The following is a 17667-nucleotide window of genomic DNA, read 5'->3' as shown; positions in this document are numbered from 1 at the left end:
AGGTTGGTGAGAGCAGGAGGTCTGGCTGGTCCGGGCTCAGAACTGGAGCTTCTCAAAATGTCTCCCATTCTCTCCTGGCCGACACCCGATTTGGCCACCAACAAACAACACAATTCTCGCAGCTTATTGACTAGTACCACATACTTAAGTATGATTACTATGCAGCAATTACCACTATAACTCGATCCTGTGTAGGTTACCTCCTATCTACGATACAACTGGCCTGAAGGGTGCAGCTGGGCGTAGGTGAGTCGAGTCCATTCGAGACTTACGGGGAATAGGTAGCTAGCGTGTGTACTAAAATAATTTACGTGAACAGCCGGAATATCGCCAATACGATATCTTTATATAGAGCTATAGCTAGCTATACCCCTTGAAATGGTCGAGTCCATCGAGGCGATGACAAAACCGCAAAAGCTGAGTCAGCAGGTGCTCGGTACTGCGATTGTGTATGAAGACTTAAGTCTCACGCCCTGATAGTGTTAATTTCGCCCAAGGTCTTCCTCCAGATCATGGAGCTATTGGATTCAGGGAATGATGTTTGAAATGATCCTGAACAGCTTCTTATGATTATCGAACTTCGATATATTCAATCGGTTAACATAAAATCAAATGATCACTACTCCGCAGTGGGGAGTACATGATATTCATCCCTGTCGTCGATAGTGAAGTCTTCGACTGGGATACTTTTCAAAAAGCTGCGAAGCTATAGTGGATATGGAATTGATTGGTCCATATGAAAGTGAATACACGGCACTAGATACCCTAAGAAGTGTGGTCAATGAAGGCAGACAAGAGCTTGGAGTGCCAGATCTAAAGCCGGACAAGATAATTGGTGACAGTGGGCTTACCGCAGATGAACATAGGTGACCGCATAAGACTAAAGATAGGGCGGTCGTTAAGGTGCTTCCATATAATATCTAGAAGGATTGTAGAAACTCTAATTTGGAGGCTAAGCATTTTCTCTAAGAACCAGTAGATAGTATCATATATAGTATTAGGTTACTCTAGAATTGCTAAGATTCAAAATACACCGTACCTAAGAAGGAGATATCCCCAATCTGGAACAACATACACTCGGGTACTTGACATATCTTATACAAAATATCCAGTACCGACATGACTATTCGAGCAAAATATACGCTCTAAAGCCTAGCCTCAGCCTGGAGGCCATGCCCAAACACTAATCTACAATCAACTTCTGCCTTCTCCTTCCATCCAAACCGTCTTTGGAATATAGCCGGCGCACTCGTAGCCCCAACAGCCTGGAATCCCTCACGTCCAATCCCTTCAAGAATCCAGCGTAGCGCAACCTCAATCGCAAGCGGATCCCCATCTCTATCGGCATCCACTATAAGGAATGCACCCATGACCACGAATGCAATTCCAAAGCTTAGATCTCTACATTTCGATAGAGCCTCTTCGGTCGACGCCTTTTCAGCAAACTGCTTGATATCATTCCAAGTGGTTCTCAATACCGCCCTAGCTTCTCTTAAAGAATTGTGGCCTTGTCCGTCAAAGACACGGCCCAACCAGGTATTTAAAGCAGCCAAACTGTCTCCCTTTGTGAATGCACGAATAATATCCACCGAAAGCACATTCGTAGTACCCTCCCAGATAGGAAGGACGTTAGCATCCCTATATAGTCTGGCAATGTTTAACTCTTGTTCGTTCTCGAGGTAACCAACACCGCCCTGTACACAATAATTAGTTTCTTTGGTTTTCACGAATTAATTTGTAAACTTGGGAATCTTACCAGGCACTCCATACACTCCGCCAAAGACGACACGGTAGCCTTCGCTGTCACCATTTTTACCAATGGTGTTAATACCCTCAACATCAGTGCTACCTCCTTCCCATCTTTTGGCATCCATGGCGCCCTCTTCTCTGGCATTCCTTGCTCGTCAAACCCAAGCAATGCAACAGTGAAGTAAGTTAATTGCATATTTGCCCTAAACTGCACCTCCATCTTCGCCAAGCCGCTCAAGTGAAGAGGATTCTTCCATAGTTCCTTATTCTGCGTCTTTCTAACCTTCGCGAATGCCTTTACGATCGCCAAACCCCGGCGCCAGAAGCTCACCGAAGAAACCGCGTTGTGAACTCGAGTGATGTTCAACATCGTCGAGATATATTTCACACCTTTCCCTTCTTCACCCACGAGGTAACCTTTCATATCCTTCAGCTCGAGCTCAGCAGTAGGCAAGGCACGAGTGCCGAGTTTATCCTTAAGCCTAACGATCCGAACACCGTTCCACGACCCATCTGCATGCTTAAGAGGGGCGAAAAAGCAAGACAGCCCAGCTGAAGTTGGAGTACGAGCGAGAAGAATACTCATCTGTGAGTCAGTGGCAGATGAGAACCATTTATGACCCGAAATAAGGTATGTCCCATCCGATTGCTGGAAAGCTGTGGTCTCGCTATTGCGAACATCGGAGCCTCCAGCCCGCTCCGTCATCCACTGACCAGATGTCCAGGATTTTGCTGGATCGCGGGTCGTCAGATTATTGTATGCATCTTGAAAGACAGATCGCTTAGTTGTGGAGAGCGATGCATTGCTTAACTGGAGCTCAAGGACTCTAGCTGCCGCATCCGTCATAGCCAAAGGGCAAGTATAGATAGCGCTAGAAGGACAGTAAATATAATATTTGGTGAACTGGACAATTCGTTTATACGGTCCATATTTGTCCTCGTAGGCTGTTTGGATGATACCCTCTCGGGCGGCCATTTTGCCAAGTTCCTTCCATCCTGCAGCAGTGTGCAGAACACCCTTTGGTTTGCCAAAGGTAGAAAGTTCTTCTACATATGGCTTGTTCTTTTCAGCATCGTCTATCCAGCGGAAGACTTCTGGCTCTATGGTCTTTGCGCCGATATCTCTAAAGAGACCGACCGGGGAGCTTGCACCGGAAGCCTGCGATAGTTCAACAGGCAAGTAAGCTAAATTTTTATACAAACTTTAAATTAGAACTTCAAATAATTTTAAACTTGATTTTTTAATCGATAGAAAATACCTTGAATCAACCTTTGAAGATATAAATCTTCATCGTATTGGTTCCCTAAACGAGGCTGCTCTTGGAAGAAGCCCTCTGTCGCAGAGTTTGGTGTGAGACGAGACATTGTAGTTAAATTGATTCTGCTTAAATCTGATATGTCAAGGTATCCGGGGTAGCGTTAATGCGCCTCTAACACCAGACCTCTCAAAGTGATGTCGAGAAAAGCCATCCATGGCGGAAAATCCGGGGTAGAAGTACAAGCACTTGGGGATAATAAGCCGAGGCTGTTCGGTGCCGGCCTTCCACTGTTGTATTGTAGTAGACGCGTGCTTGTGACGGAATGGGCAGCTAGAACGTGGGGAATGAAACCTCCAAGCGAGCTGCTTCTTCTTCTCCGCTCTTTCTTTTTGACGACATGCACAACATCACGCCACAGAAATAGGAAGTAAGTTTTGAGCCCCAGATAGCTTAGTATGAAGTCGGGGTATCTAATCCTCCGTACGCGGCAATGCCGCATTTTGAATACTTTCAACTAGATCTGAATTACATCTGGCACACATAAATCTTTCAAGATTTACTAAATAAGGCTTATATTATACTCGCTAGCCGAGAGACGGTATCAAAATGGCCAGCACATTTACAGTCCTCTACTTTGCATCTGCACATACATATACCGGCAAATCCGAAGATGCCGTCCCAGGTCCAATGACCGTCTCAAAGCTCTTCCCCTACCTTGAAGAAAAGTACCCGGGATTTAGGAAGAAGGTTCTCGGTAGCTGTGCTCTGTCCGTTAACCTTGACTATGTGGATTTGGCCGAAGATTCAGAGAGGGAAATTCAAAATGGGGATGAAGTCGGAATCATTCCGCCTGTCAGCTCGGGGTAGACTGGAGTGTTTTGTGGGAATGTCTCTCTACGAACAATGAGAGGCTCAAATATGGCCACGGCCCGTTGCAATCTATGGTTACCTATACACGACGTCCTGGTTTATAGGCACGATCTTCGGGAGCTTTCCGCCTTCGCACTGTCTTCTTTTGAGGTTTTACAAGGTTTGAAGATTCACCTTTATTATCACTCTGCTCGGAGTCAGAGCCACCCTCAGACCTAGTTTCCTTTTCGACTTCCTTATCAACCCGGTTTTTCATATCCAAGATATCGAGTCGCTCTCGCCTCTCTTCCTCACGATCTCGAACTGGAATATATTCACCGTCCTTGCTTGCTTTCTCCTTTGGAGCTGGTGTCTTTGGGTGGGATAAATTATTCTGCTGTGACCTCCCCGTTTTTTCTTTTGATTTCGAAACTTTGGACGGGACTTCCCCTACATTATGCCATTTATTCTTGCTAAGGATTGGCTTGGTATTCTCCCTCTTGCCGTTCTTCAGGATTGATTTCGGCTTGAAGTCTGGCTTTGGTTTCACAGGGCGGGGCGCCGACGGCTTCTCCTTCGATTGCCCGCCGTTGACTACCTCTTCATTCTTCATTTGTTGGAGATCGCTTTTCTCGATTTTGTTGTTTTCGCGCACACCATGTTGTTTATACGTCGGATCAGAATTTCTTCTTTTCTTCTTTACTGTTTTCTTCGGCACGCGGGGACGTGATGGGCTTTCGACTTCTCGTTCCTCGGATTCTTCACCCCCGGTTGGCTGATATTCTTTGTCGTCGTCCTTCAGTGTTACCTTAGGTTTCCTGGGAGGTGGGCAAGGTGTATCATTTTGATAATTTTTTGAACTTGGTGGGAATGCCACGAACCGTGGCGAATGATACGGATTTTCGATACGAGGCTTTGGCGTCGACTTCGGCTTCGGCTTCGGCCTTACTGGTACTCGGATCGGTGGGGGCTCATACCTGGGAGTCGGGTCATATTTTGGCACCCGTATCTGCACGGGTTCCTTCCTCTGCGCCATAACCAATGGTCTCTTTGGTAGCATTTTCGGTCTTCGAGGGGCCACTGGCTTCGGGGGCGGGGCGGTCGATGTAAAATCTAATTTGAGGTTTCTCATATCAATTGTACGCGGTTCTGCATACCGAAATTTTCGACATTCCGGATCGTAGTATGGGATCTTGAAATATCCTTCCGAGAATTTTCCTAAGATGGTTCCATTTTTACTTATAAACTGCGAAGCAGGAGGAGGGGGGCTATCGAGTTCTTCGGCTCGAACGAATCTGCGGACATGCTGGAGCCAGGGCGGCTTCCTACCGCAGGAGAAAGGACTCTGGACTTCTTCTCTAACTCTTCGAGGAGTCGAAGAACCAGGAACATATTCATGTTCAGGTCGATTTTCATATCTGTACATCCCATTCTGTCCGAGGGTTTCATGACAGTAATCGTGTGCTTCATCTTCGGATTCGTCGCCCTCCTCAGGCGGTCGCCACGGCTTCGCGACATATTCGTACCGCTGTGATCGAGGATTATACTGCTTCACCCAACATAATCTTGTCTCTGGCTCCGAAGGGTCGGGCTTAACTTCCCAACATGGCTCTGGCGATCGCTCTTCCTCTTTTGGCGATTCAACAGGAGGTGACTCCACTGGGGGTACTTCCATGCCAGTGCGAACGACGATTCCATCACAAATTGTTTCGCAGAAAGATCGAGGGAACCTGCCGGGGAGCCTCCAGGTTAAGGTGCACATACATGTTCCTCGCTCAGTCCACTCTCCAGATGCAGAGCAGTGCCCACAGTCGACGTCGCCATATTCCTTCTTTAGGAATTCTCTTCTCTCAATCTCAGCCTCGCGCTCACTCTCAATCTGTGCTTCCATCTCCTTTGATTTGTTAGCTTCCAAGTTTTTCGATACCTGTGTCCGTTTTATCGACTTTGGAACAAACCGATCATACCATCTATTTGGCGGCGTGATTGACCCATATCTCCAAGAAGGTGTCTCTTCCTTCTCCCTCTCCTCCTCCTCCTCTTTCTCTTCCTTATTCAGTTCTCCGTTGTTATTTGGCTGGATATCCTCAACATCCTCGATCCATTCTGTAGAACCTAGAATTATTCGTCTTGCCGACTCTGGAATAATTAGATTATACCAACGCGAAGGAGCCTCTGGCGGAGTCATCGATCCATATCTCCAGCCGGCCAGTTTAGTGGTATCATCGGATGGATCGTAGGGTCCTTGGCATGTTGACGGGTCCACATGGGGATTATATGATGGTGCAAACATTTTGGCGGGGAAGCTCAAGGGCTTTCCCAGGTTTAAGATACCGAAGATTACGTTATATTAGGCTACGAGATAGCGTTACCTGCCTAGATAACGGCAAGATGATAAACAGACGGATCTAACGAGATAGAGGGGCAATCAGAGCATCATGATTGCTTGCAGCCTAGCTAGCAGATCTTTATGTTTATTGTTCCGCTTCGTCACTCTCGAACGGATTATTTGTATAGTTCGATTGGACAGCTCTATGACAAAATTACAGTTAATCTCGATCCGAACACTACTATTATATTCGCAAGCCTTGTGCAAATTGTGGCGAATGAGAATAAACATTCGATCAGGAAATTAGTTTACAGATATTTAATATTGCGAGCTTGTCAAGGTTAAGCTGCAAGCTTCAGACGTAAAATTGTGTTTTGACATCATGTTCCAGATCTTGCGGATGTTTATTTTAAAAAAAGAAAGGTCACTTGACCACTACGCTGGCCTTAGCTTAGCAGAGGTTCTCGATCTTTTCGGATTTTTTCTCCCATGATTGCTTTGGTACGAAATCTTAATACCAGTCCATGATGAAAACGTTCAGGAAATTACACAGCTAGTTCATTTAGTGCCACCGCCTCCAGCCGCAATCAGAATTAATCATGGCCATGCAAATAGCGGCAGGGAAATGTATACCACGCGCACGGCAGGCGGGTGACATTGGCTACATTAGCACGAACATCAAAAAATTCCCACCGTCGGTACGATCGAAATTTCTTCTTCTTCCAGGTACTATATTTTCTGTCCTTTTGCTTTATCTTTTTCAAGCCTTTGCCGTCGACACCGACGGCCGAAACATGGAGAGTGTCCGTCAAACATTGGACGGACGCCGTCTCCACATAATTCTGCATAGGACCCTATCATATATCCTTAAGAGGTACTTACATACTACTTCGCTTCGAACATGGTATACGTACCCATCTACATGTTACGAAACTTCGAAACGACAAAATTGCGAACTATTTCGACTCTACTATCTAAATCCGTCTATCGACACTGTAATATAAAGGAGAGTTCGACCAATTCGAAAGGGTACCAGCATGCATCATGTCATCTAAACCGTGTCGATCGAATGCAGCCCCCAGAACAGGCAGTCAGTTAACTTATAGTCCGTACCTGCATTCCTACCTAACCGTCTATGTCCACGGTAGGTACTATCTAGTTTAGCCTCAGGGGACGCTCAGTCTCGGAGGGAAGAGCCGGATTTCGCTAACCAGTCTCGTCACCAAGTCTTTGGTGTCGCTAGCTAATCCCAGGCCTTTTAGTCCCACTAAAACTCTAACATCATGCAGTCTAAAAAACACTTCATGGCTTAACGATGGTACCTATATGTAGCAACAGTTACAGTCTACGACTACCTAGCTAATCTTTCATATCAAGAGCCAGGGATTACCCATGAGGCCAGTGCACAAAAAATACGAAAGAAGGAAAGAAAAGGCAGCAATTATGGGGCATTGGCCATGTGCTGAATGGATCTAATACGCAAGATGCAAGAACTTTGACAGGGTTATGGACAAAAACTCCGTTATCGAGCGACGAAGTTCAGCTACACTGGCGTGATAGTTCCCTCGGAGTATCTTGGCCATTCGGGCTTTTTCCCTTACCCCTTGCACCAAAAGACAAAACACCATAATTCGTCGACGAGAGTCGGCCCCATATGAGCTCATTGATCCCATTGCATCGATTGGTCCTGCATATATCCTGCCGCAGATTCTGCAGCGAATATTTGAAGAAGATTACATACTTCGAGAGCGCAACCTGCAACCAAAAGTTAAAATCTTGGAAAGAGAATGTGCTATTTTCATCGTGGGTTTAACTTCTTTGCGCGCCCGTGGAGATTACATTATCCAAATTTCAAACCCACCAAGAAGGAAAAAGTGACCTTACTGTGCGAAGAAACGACGACAGAAAGGGAAGAGAAAGGGAAAAACAGCTAACAATAGTGGGCCCAATCAGTCCCAAATCCAGCGGCATAGCCCTCTTTCTCCCAGTTAACATTTCAAACTATACCCCAATCCTCCCTAGTTCCAGCGGCCGATCTTGCAATGAGGCGTTCGAGCCCGGGGCAGCATACCGTTAAGTTGCGGATGCTTTATGCGCCCATGTCTTTCATGGTTTAATTATCGATTACTCCATACTACAATCGATTTTTAATAGTTTACCACAAGGAAGCCCGGGGTGGGTGCGCAAGCAAAAAAAGGATTACAAAAGGAACGAGAAATAACGTCTTTCTTGAAATGATTTATCTTCCGGAGAGTAGTATGAATTTATTAAGAAAGGATCTTTAAGAAAAGGCCGTTGAGAGGATATCCAGCATCAAAGCCTTGACTGTGCTTTGTGCAACAACACTCGTTTTCGATATCACAACGTTCCCGTCTCACCGCTCATTACAGTTCTATTTTCATTTCTTCCTTTTTTCTCTCACTCTATAATTATCTGGCTGAATAATATAATCCTCCCGTCCTAAGTCATAAATATAAAAAGACTTCCGTCATTAGTTCTCTCTCAAAAAATTTACAAAATGCAAATCTACCCAAACCCCTTCGGAAACTCCGCCCATTCCCTCAAGATCAAGAAAACAACCACAATGACAATGACAACTTCTTCTACAAACTCGTCTACGAGTCAACTTCCCCCTTCTCTGCCCAGGCTCAGCATTGAGTCTCTACATCTTGATTTGGAGCAGGCTGCTTCCCGTACCCGCGCAAACTCCATGCGTGCCCCACGGACGGCCATCTCGACTACATCGGCAGAAGTACCGCCCGCTCTACCTCCACCGGCGTATATAACTCATAATTTATACGAGAAGGGAAATGGAGAGTACATGCTCCCTCCGCATGCACAGGTCCATGATGTTGAAAGTATTTATGAAGTTAGACAGTAAGTTATAAATAAACCACATCTACTTAATATCTATCTATGATAAATAAGTATCTAATACAAGAGTTCTTCTAGAGTCTCAATGCTTGACCGCTTTCAAGAAAGTCACCAACTACGTATGCTATTCATCCTGCTGTTATCATTCATCATTATCGGTGGCATTGCAGCAGGCGTTTTAGTCTTATTGGTGAAGAAGGCCTGAACACGCCAACAAAGAATTAGCGGATTTGGCTCGATAGCCAAATCCAGATAACGACGAAATGATACATATACGAAATTCATGGAGGATTTCTTTAACACTCTCCCGCTCTTCCTTTGACCCCCACTGTCGAATCAGAAGGTTCTTAATCTCAATCATCCCCATCCCACGAGAATCAAACAGGTGAATCAGGAGGAGAAGGAGAGCCAAAAGTCTATCCAATTCTACGGTGATAAAAGAAGATCTTGCTTCCCTCGATTCCATACCGTCTTCCTGCAGTCCTTTCTTCTTTCTTTCTTTCCTTCTTTCTTTATAATTATTTCGGGTTTCACGGGAAATTACGGCAAGCCATCCCGTACCACCATGCATGCCAATAAGGATGTGGAGATGGTGTTAACCTGAGGGCCGATCTATACGGAAGCGCATGAATTCAGCGGGCCCCTCGATTCCCTTTTGAGCTCGCTTCGAAGATGGTTACACAAGACAAGAGTAATTAAACAGGAGGCGCCGTGGTACAAGACGGAGAACCAAGGACGGCCTGGGGACAATACAAAGAACATAAGCCATTTAGGTAATATAATGGTACCTCATTGATTGATTGATGGAGAAACTGAACATGCAATATCTTTTCATTTCCCTTTCTTTCTTTCTTTCTTTCTTTCCTTTTTTCTTTTTTTTCTTTTCGGTTTTGTATAGGTACTAGTACATTCTTTGGATTCTTTGGGAACACTATTGGCGTTTTTGAATGGAGTTGGAGTCAGCATTTCTTCCTCTTTTTTTATTTATTAATTTCGCATCGATCGATCGATCGATATCAGCAAGGCACTGCACCTTATTCTTTACGAATCATTGTATATACCTGTCAGTACAGTTGTCTTACTGGTCGTTTTGTTGCGAATATTTTGCTTTGGAAAACAAGGAAGCGGATTGGACAAAAGTTATGGAATTTAATTAATTTGATGGACAAATTTACATATAGTATACTATATATACAAGTTACAAGCATAATAACCATAATGAAAACATCATATTTACAGCAAAAAGTAGTCTAGAGAATGGTAGGTAATTGATAGTTAAACATACAATCATGAAGTTTTGCAAGACCTTTAACTATAAGATGACCGTTATCATGCCGATTTATAGCTAGAAGCTGGTGAGTAACTTGTAAGCTGGAGAATGAATTAAAGATTGACATCTCAGCTGCACATTATCGATAGCTTATCGATAGCAAATAACCCTTTCCCATCTTCACCAGCGATGCGAACCTTTTCCTTATGCAGATAGCAATACATTTCATACCCAACGATCAATCAGTATTTTGACTTCCCGAGCACTCTTTTGTCCTTGTTCGCGTCGACGTTCTCCTGTGCGGAGCATAGCATTGAAATAGCACAATTTAATCACGTGATATACAATCACTGTGCACCTTTGAGCCTCGGCTTAGCCTCACAGGAGTGGGTCCGACGCGCAGTCTGGCCATGGTCCTTCACTACCGCCGTGTCGAAGTTGTTGAAAATGATAGGATGAAGCCCGGATCTCAAAAGCTTCTCAGAGTTTAATCTTTAAAGTCAAAAATTTTTAAAGGCCTCCAAGGGTTAACGCATAGAGCGGGAATATGATTTAATCACGCATTTGACCCTGGATGCCACGGACGGAGCCAGACACAATTCGAATTCACGAGGCCCGAGGGGGGCTCAGTCATTTGATATCAGAATCCTAAGTTAATTCCCAGGCCGGGTCCTGGTTTAGCTGAGGTGAGTACAGGAAACCAGGCCAGGTACATTGTCTGTACTATGGAAAAGGGAGATAGAGAAAAAGGAACCAAAAAAATTTGCGCAGTAAATATAGTAACTTTCGAAACCCCTCCCCTCCCCTCCTTCGGAATTATTCAAAATGCCGTCTCGAGAAATTTTTTTCCCAATGATAGACATATCTCAACAGATGTACAGAGATGATGAATCCTCATTGCATAGAGGGGGTGGCGGATAGAGGGGGAAAATTTTTTTAAAAAGAGACGAGAGGTATTTATCTTGAAGACCTTGCATAATACATAGACGTCTTTAGAATATTTTGCCCCTGCCGTAGAAGAAATAATACATGAACAAGCCAGTTTGGTGCAGCTATCTGAACATGTGTGTCGTCGAGGCTCGTTCGTCGGTATGCTTGGCACAGTTGTTATACATGAGTGCATCCTGCCATGCACTCTGACTAGCATACTTTTATGTATGTCTGTAAATATTTTGAGTGCAATGGGAGGGGAAGGTGCATGTATACGTATATATACATAGCAGAGACATGCTATAGAATAGACTGTGATACTCGAACACGAATGCACAGAACTAACTAGATGTTTCCGCACATTGCAGTAGTAGCTACTTAAGCTACCTAGCACTCACATAAATCAATTGCAACTAGCTCTGTCAAGCGGGGCTTGCTGCAGCTCGAGAACTAACTACTTAGTTGTAGCTTAGCTGTCGAATGTGTGATAAGAGGGGGAGCCAAGGGATTTGTTCGATTCCAGCGAGAGAGGTTTTAGCTGCACCTAGCTGAGGTAAGCTAGCTCGGTTTCTAGAGTTGGTGATTCGGAACAATTAAGGGCAGGCAGAGGTGATGTGATGACATACCAGTTACTTGTGTAGAATCAAATCCACAATGCTGTTGAGGAGAAAAGAACGCGTTCAAGGACCTCTCTTGCATGTTTTCACCCCTCCCCTGCCATTGATGTGCTGGTTGGTGTCGTAGGCAGATAGACTTTGAAGGTTCAGACTTGGGTTATAAAAAGAGGATTGAGTCCCCCTTCGTATTCTTTGAGGTTTTCTTTCTCCGTCGCAAGTTCCAATCCTGTTTCCCGTCATCTAGCTAGCCCGTCAAGCTATAAACTGAGTGAGAGAAGATCCTCGAAAACTCGAGATTTTTCCCATTTCCTTCAAGAAACCAAAAAAAGGCATCTCCGAGCGTTTTACCGGTCAATTGCCTCCGTCTTCTTAGGATCTAGCTTTTTAGACCCTCATACCTCTTTTTCAATCAGCAGGAACCTGTTCTCTTAGAGCACTTAGGTTTCTCTGTCATCAGCATCGACAATTGCATAGCTGTTGGGAATCCATTCAGTCTCGTCGTCCTATTCAGGTAAGGTTTGGCCCCACTTTGATTTCGTCTGAGCTAGCTTCAATTTTCGAAGTTCGACACAATCGTTTTTCTTTTCTTCTTCCTCTTTCTTTTGCCTCCCAAAGTCCCCTTGCTTTGTCGCTCTTTTGAATCGTCGGCCAGTGGCAACGATGTGTAATCGCGTTACCTACTGTAAAGAGTAGTTTTTTTTCTTCTCGCCTTCTTCCTGGCGGCCCTGTCTTGGAGGGGTAGAATTATACTCGATGCAATGGAAGAATGTCGGAAGGATGGTCGGCATGTGGCTTGTACATACATGTACAGTACATGACATGAGCAAAATCTTTATCGATAGCCGTTTGATTTGATGGATGTCGGTTACAATTGGACGCTGCAGCTGTGCATTGCATGGCTGTCCGCCATGACATAATTGGCTCTCCGAATTGCCATCCTCAAGCACGACGACCACTACGCCTGTTAGACATTATAATAATAGTATCGAGAGGAAGAAAGAAAAAAAAAACTTTTGTTGAATCCGATCAATTGGGGAGGTTAGTTTGATTACACACATACCGTTCATATATCCCTCAGTTGAGAGTAAACTGCCTGTACGGTGGATGTTGATGTGGATTTGGCCCTGGTCAGGTTGGCCTATTTGTCTCTCTCCTACGTAATTGCTAGCCTCAAAAACCACCCGCATCGACCTTCTTTCTTCCTTTCTCTCTTTCTCTCTTTCTCTTCTTCCTCTGTTACAATTAGCTTCACTTCGATTCACCGATTCTCTGAAAGTACACTGACCACAAGACCTTCCAAACTATTCTGGGTGCTCTCTCACAGACAGATTAGACATCATCCTTAATACTACCGTGCCGATTACTTGTTTACCGGTTCCACGTTTCAATTCTCTCAAAATGTCGAAACTCTCTTTCGCCGGCAGTTCCCTCTTGAACCCTGAGAGCTTCCCGACGTCTAGAAGACATCCAAAGTCCCAGAGTGCCTTCGTGAGTTTCCAATTACCCTCTTTTCTTCTTTCATGATAGAATACCGTACGAAACGAAACGACACAACCAGACAAAATACAATACAGTCTACTCTCCATGCCAGAGTCGCCTATGCAGAGAAGGCGGTCATTGAAGGTTCGAATCTTAGGCGAGATTGCTGGCTACGACTCTACGGAATTCATCCACAGATGTGTACGGAATCAATGAATCATTGTACTGACGGTTATAATCTTTATTGGTAGGCTTTCGACAATACATCGACGTCGGTGGCTGCTAGCCAAATGCGAAATGCCTTGAACAGGCTGGCCGACACCGTCAAGGACCCACAGACCAAGAAGGTACGATCTCTATATTTCACTATAAGAATGGTCTACAACAGTAACTAACACAATGGACTGAACTGCAGAAGTTCGAGACGGAAATGGACAACTTCTTCGCCCTTTTCCGCCGATACCTCCAAGACAAGGCCAAGGGTGCTACACTGTACGTTACCCCTCAATCACCCCGCTATCGGCTGTAGTATGCATGTTGGCTAACGAAGTGGACAGGGATTGGGACCTTATCGCCCCTCCAAACCCCAAGCAGGTCATCGACTACAATACCCTTCAGGAGTCCAACAACACCGATCTTCTGAACAAACTTGCTGTCCTCAAGCTCAATGGTGGTCTCGGTACCTCCATGGGTTGTGTCGGCCCCAAGTCCGTCATTGAAGTTCGTGATGGCATGTCCTTCCTCGATCTTTCCGTCCGTCAGATCGAATACCTCAACCACACTCACAAGGTCAATGTTCCATTCGTTCTCATGAACTCCTTCAACACCAATGATGATACTCAGAGCATCATCAAGAAGTACGAAGGCCACAACATTGACATTTTGACCTTCAACCAATCCCGCTTCCCACGTATCCACAAGGACTCCTCCCTACCTGTCCCCAAGGAGTTCGATTCGTCGATCGAGAACTGGTACCCACCCGGCCACGGTGACGTCTTCGAGTCCCTGAATAACTCTGGTATCCTTGATCAGCTCATTGATTCCGGGGTTGAATGGCTGTTCCTGAGCAACGTCGACAACTTGGGTGCCGTCGTTGACTTGAACATCCTCCAGCACTTGAACGATACAGGAGCTGAGTACATCATGGAACTTACAGACAAGACCAAGGCCGACGTTAAGGGTGGTACCATCATTGACTACGAAGGTACCGTTCGTCTGCTTGAAATCGCACAGGTTCCAAAGGAACACGAGCAAGACTTCAAGTCGATCAAGAAGTTCAAGTACTTCAACACCAACAACATCTGGCTGAGCCTTAAGGCCATCAAGCGTGTTGTTGAGAACAACGAGCTCGAACTCGAGATTATTCCCAACCACAAGAACATCTCTGTCGGAAAGGGTGAATCTGACCTGTCAGTCGTTCAGCTGGAAACTGCCGTCGGTGCTGCCATCAGACACTTTAAAGGTTCGCACGGTGTTAACGTCCCACGTCGCCGTTTCTTGCCTGTTAAGACCTGTTCCGATTTGATGCTTGTTAAATCGGACTTGTACTCTCTCAAGCACGGTCAATTGACAATTGACGCCTCGAGATTCGGACCTGCACCATTGATCAAGCTAGGAACACACTTCAAGAAGGTCTCGGACTTCCAGAAGAGGATCCCGAGCATTCCTAGAATGTTGGAGCTAGACCACTTGACAATCATTGGAGCCGTCAACCTCGGCAGGAAGGTAACTTTGAAAGGTTAGTGCTCACACCCGTATTGCCACAAGTTTTTGTTTCTAAGACATAAATGCTAATTATTATATATAGGAACTGTCATTATCGTGGCGAGCGAGGGTAGCACCATCGATATCCCACCAGGAAGTATCCTTGAGAACGTTGTCGTCCAGGGATCCCTTCGGTTGCTCGAGCACTAAAAGCATTGCACACTTACTGTCATTATTCTTTGATATACGTTTCTTTTCCCTTTTATTATTATTCTTTGTAAAACTTGAATGTGAAGGAGCGACTTTTGGGGTGGGATCATGCACATGGAATCATGTTTGGGTTTGACAGAAGCGCGGAGGAGAAAAAAGAACAGGCTCATTGGTTTAGTTTACTAAAAGAGTTCCTTTTTTTTGTCGTGGTTTTTTGAGGTTAAGAGCTTGTGAGCAAGTGTGGTTCTTTCTATTGTCTTGGAGCTTGAAGGTGTAGCTTTGGAGCTTGCTTGTGGAGCTTTGAGCTAGCCGGGTTATCGGGCTATCCAATTGAAAAATAAAATAACGATTTGTAATGAAGAAATGGAAACAGGCATACGCGTTCGTTTTATCAAGGCACTGGTCCCGTACTGTGAATATCGAATAACGACTTACTTGCCCAAGTACTAAGTATGTAAGTACCTAAGTAAGTACTTGTCTGTCAAAGGAAAAGAAGAAGAAGGAGAAGAAGATCGAATATGGTGTTTTGGATGTGTTTCGCAAATTCTGAATACTCCTATAGGCCTAGCTAGCAATTGGTGAACCTGACTCCTCGTATCCCACTACCCGACTTCTAGTGTCTACGGGTCGGTAGACGGGTGACTAACTGGCTAGCTGGGCCTTTAAGTACTGGAACTACTGCAGGTTCCAACAGTCGAACAGAACGGTCTAGCTTGTTTCATCTGATGTTGTGGTTCTAGCGAATAAGAATCGCTAAAAGCATGCGGTCCACCAACCACGCGTTGAACATTCTCTGGCGGAGGGTTGCCTCGAAAAGGTCAACATTCCTGGAGTTCTTGGATCTCGAAGGAGGGTAGAAAACGTCTGCATGCATGCATTCGTCGATAGATCTACAGGATGCAGGAAAGAGGTTTCCCTATCAAGAAGAGAAATATGAAGATGAAGATGAAGAAGAGTAAAAGTACCTGGGTTGTTACAGGGGGACGAAAGAGACCGACGTGGTTCAGGGCGCTCCACCGTTCATGCACTCTATTTCTATCAACTTGTATCACGTTCCAATCACCAGGATGGTAGGAAGACATCCTATTCGTCGCCTCCTAATCTCTGTCGACTCGGTCGATTTATAACTTCGAAGACAAGAGACCAGTGGAATCCCCCAACCCTCCCGGGGAACACGCTTGTCAAATTAATTTTTAAAAATGTGGAAAAGCTCATGTCTTGACATCTCATCAATTTTTTCCCTCTCTTCCTTCCCTGGGCCAACCCCTCCCCCCAAGGATGCATCTGTCTCGCCAGGCGACATGCACAAATTAATATTACGCATGTTCTATTTTTTGACTTTTACTCGCCCTACCTATTTAAACCTGGACCTTTTTTCTCTTTCGCAATGGACCAGGTGCATGGGAATGAGTGGGCCAAGGGAGGGTGCTTAAGCGAACATGCACGGCGGCTGTTGGTACAGTCCCGGAGATTGATTCTGGACCTGTCGTTAGTATTGCAATGCGACTCGCGGGATGCTGCACTGACCATGGAGGGCCCAACCATGCTGATTCTTTTTTAGATTTTTCTCGCCGTTCGCATCACTTCGCATTGTTCTTGGGATTATTCATCACCTGCGTGCCGATTCCTTAGCCTAAGTTAGGCAAATGCAATAGGCGGGCGGGCATGAATCGACGTTTTCCCCTCCACTGTGAGCTGGCACAGTCGTCATTGTCCAAGTTGACAATGGAGTCATGAACATGGTCTATTGGCTACCATAACTCAAGAATTCGTATCCTCGACAGAATATCTTGAAACGCTGCAAGTTTAAAGATTTAAAAATCTTGACATGACAGAGAGTGAAGTCGCAAGATCTCGATCACGAAGATATCGCACGACCGCATGCTTTTGATGCATCTTGGCGATTGTGCTCATGTTTTCTTATTCCCCTCCCACGGACCGGGGGCATGACAGCAGCCGTGGCCTATAGCCTGTGATAAATGCATAGCTCCAGTTACCAATATTAAAGAGACCGCCCTGTTGTACTAGTTGGCGATATTAAGAGAAAAGAGAGAGCGAGAAGAGCTAAATATACCACACCCCACTCAGAGCTCCAATCCACTCGCTCAATGATCGCGATCGGAGAGCTCTAAATCCCAGTAATAAACATTAAACGCGAGTAAAGAGAATTAAAGAAAAAGAAAAAGAAAAAGGAAAAAGCTTGGTTCTTTTGCCAGGCGGGTGATGAAGTTGGCCCTCGAGTCAATCATGGGTATACGCATTCTACAGTTCGCGGGTGCTATGCATAAATTATTGCCACGAGGCAACAAACAGACATTATAGGATATATGGTATGCACAGTAGTAAATCTGCATGGCACGATCCTCATGTATATAGAGGAGCGTGAACACCCGATCT

General features: G+C 45.2%; 5 protein-coding genes across 5 annotated transcripts; 3 read left to right on the top strand and 2 right to left on the bottom strand.

Annotated features, from left to right (window-relative positions):
* Nucleotides 1–1145: 1145 nt before the first annotated feature.
* AOL_s00193g90 (uncharacterized protein) lies at nucleotides 1146–3114 on the bottom strand (the record flags this gene model as incomplete). Its single annotated transcript, XM_011128701.1, has 3 exons — nucleotides 1146–1694; nucleotides 1757–2934; nucleotides 3009–3114. The coding sequence occupies 3 exons, from the start codon at nucleotides 3112–3114 to the stop codon at nucleotides 1146–1148; spliced, it is 1833 nt and encodes a 610-aa protein (XP_011127003.1).
* Nucleotides 3115–3614: 500 nt separating this feature from the next.
* On the top strand, nucleotides 3615–3875 carry AOL_s00193g89 (uncharacterized protein; the record flags this gene model as incomplete). Its single annotated transcript, XM_011128700.1, has 1 exon — nucleotides 3615–3875. One exon carries the CDS (start codon nucleotides 3615–3617, stop codon nucleotides 3873–3875), a length of 261 nt encoding a protein of 86 aa, XP_011127002.1.
* An 82-nt stretch (nucleotides 3876–3957) lies between these two features.
* On the bottom strand, nucleotides 3958–6150 carry AOL_s00193g88 (uncharacterized protein; the record flags this gene model as incomplete). The annotated part of the gene is made up of 1 exon (XM_011128699.1): nucleotides 3958–6150. One exon carries the CDS (start codon nucleotides 6148–6150, stop codon nucleotides 3958–3960), a length of 2193 nt encoding a protein of 730 aa, XP_011127001.1.
* Nucleotides 6151–8704: 2554 nt separating this feature from the next.
* On the top strand, nucleotides 8705–9067 carry AOL_s00193g87 (uncharacterized protein; the record flags this gene model as incomplete). Its single annotated transcript, XM_011128698.1, has 1 exon — nucleotides 8705–9067. The coding sequence occupies one exon, from the start codon at nucleotides 8705–8707 to the stop codon at nucleotides 9065–9067; it is 363 nt and encodes a 120-aa protein (XP_011127000.1).
* Nucleotides 9068–13275: 4208 nt separating this feature from the next.
* AOL_s00193g86 (uncharacterized protein) lies at nucleotides 13276–15270 on the top strand (the record flags this gene model as incomplete). The annotated part of the gene is made up of 5 exons (XM_011128697.1): nucleotides 13276–13365; nucleotides 13608–13703; nucleotides 13772–13848; nucleotides 13914–15094; nucleotides 15164–15270. 5 exons carry the CDS (start codon nucleotides 13276–13278, stop codon nucleotides 15268–15270), a joined length of 1551 nt encoding a protein of 516 aa, XP_011126999.1.
* Nucleotides 15271–17667: the final 2397 nt, after the last annotated feature.

The sequence above is a fragment of the Orbilia oligospora genome (assembly GCF_000225545.1).
Source record: "Orbilia oligospora ATCC 24927 unplaced genomic scaffold scaffold00193, whole genome shotgun sequence".
NCBI lineage: Eukaryota > Fungi > Ascomycota > Orbiliomycetes > Orbiliales > Orbiliaceae > Orbilia > Orbilia oligospora.
This window is presented reverse-complemented; position numbering and strand designations above follow the sequence as displayed.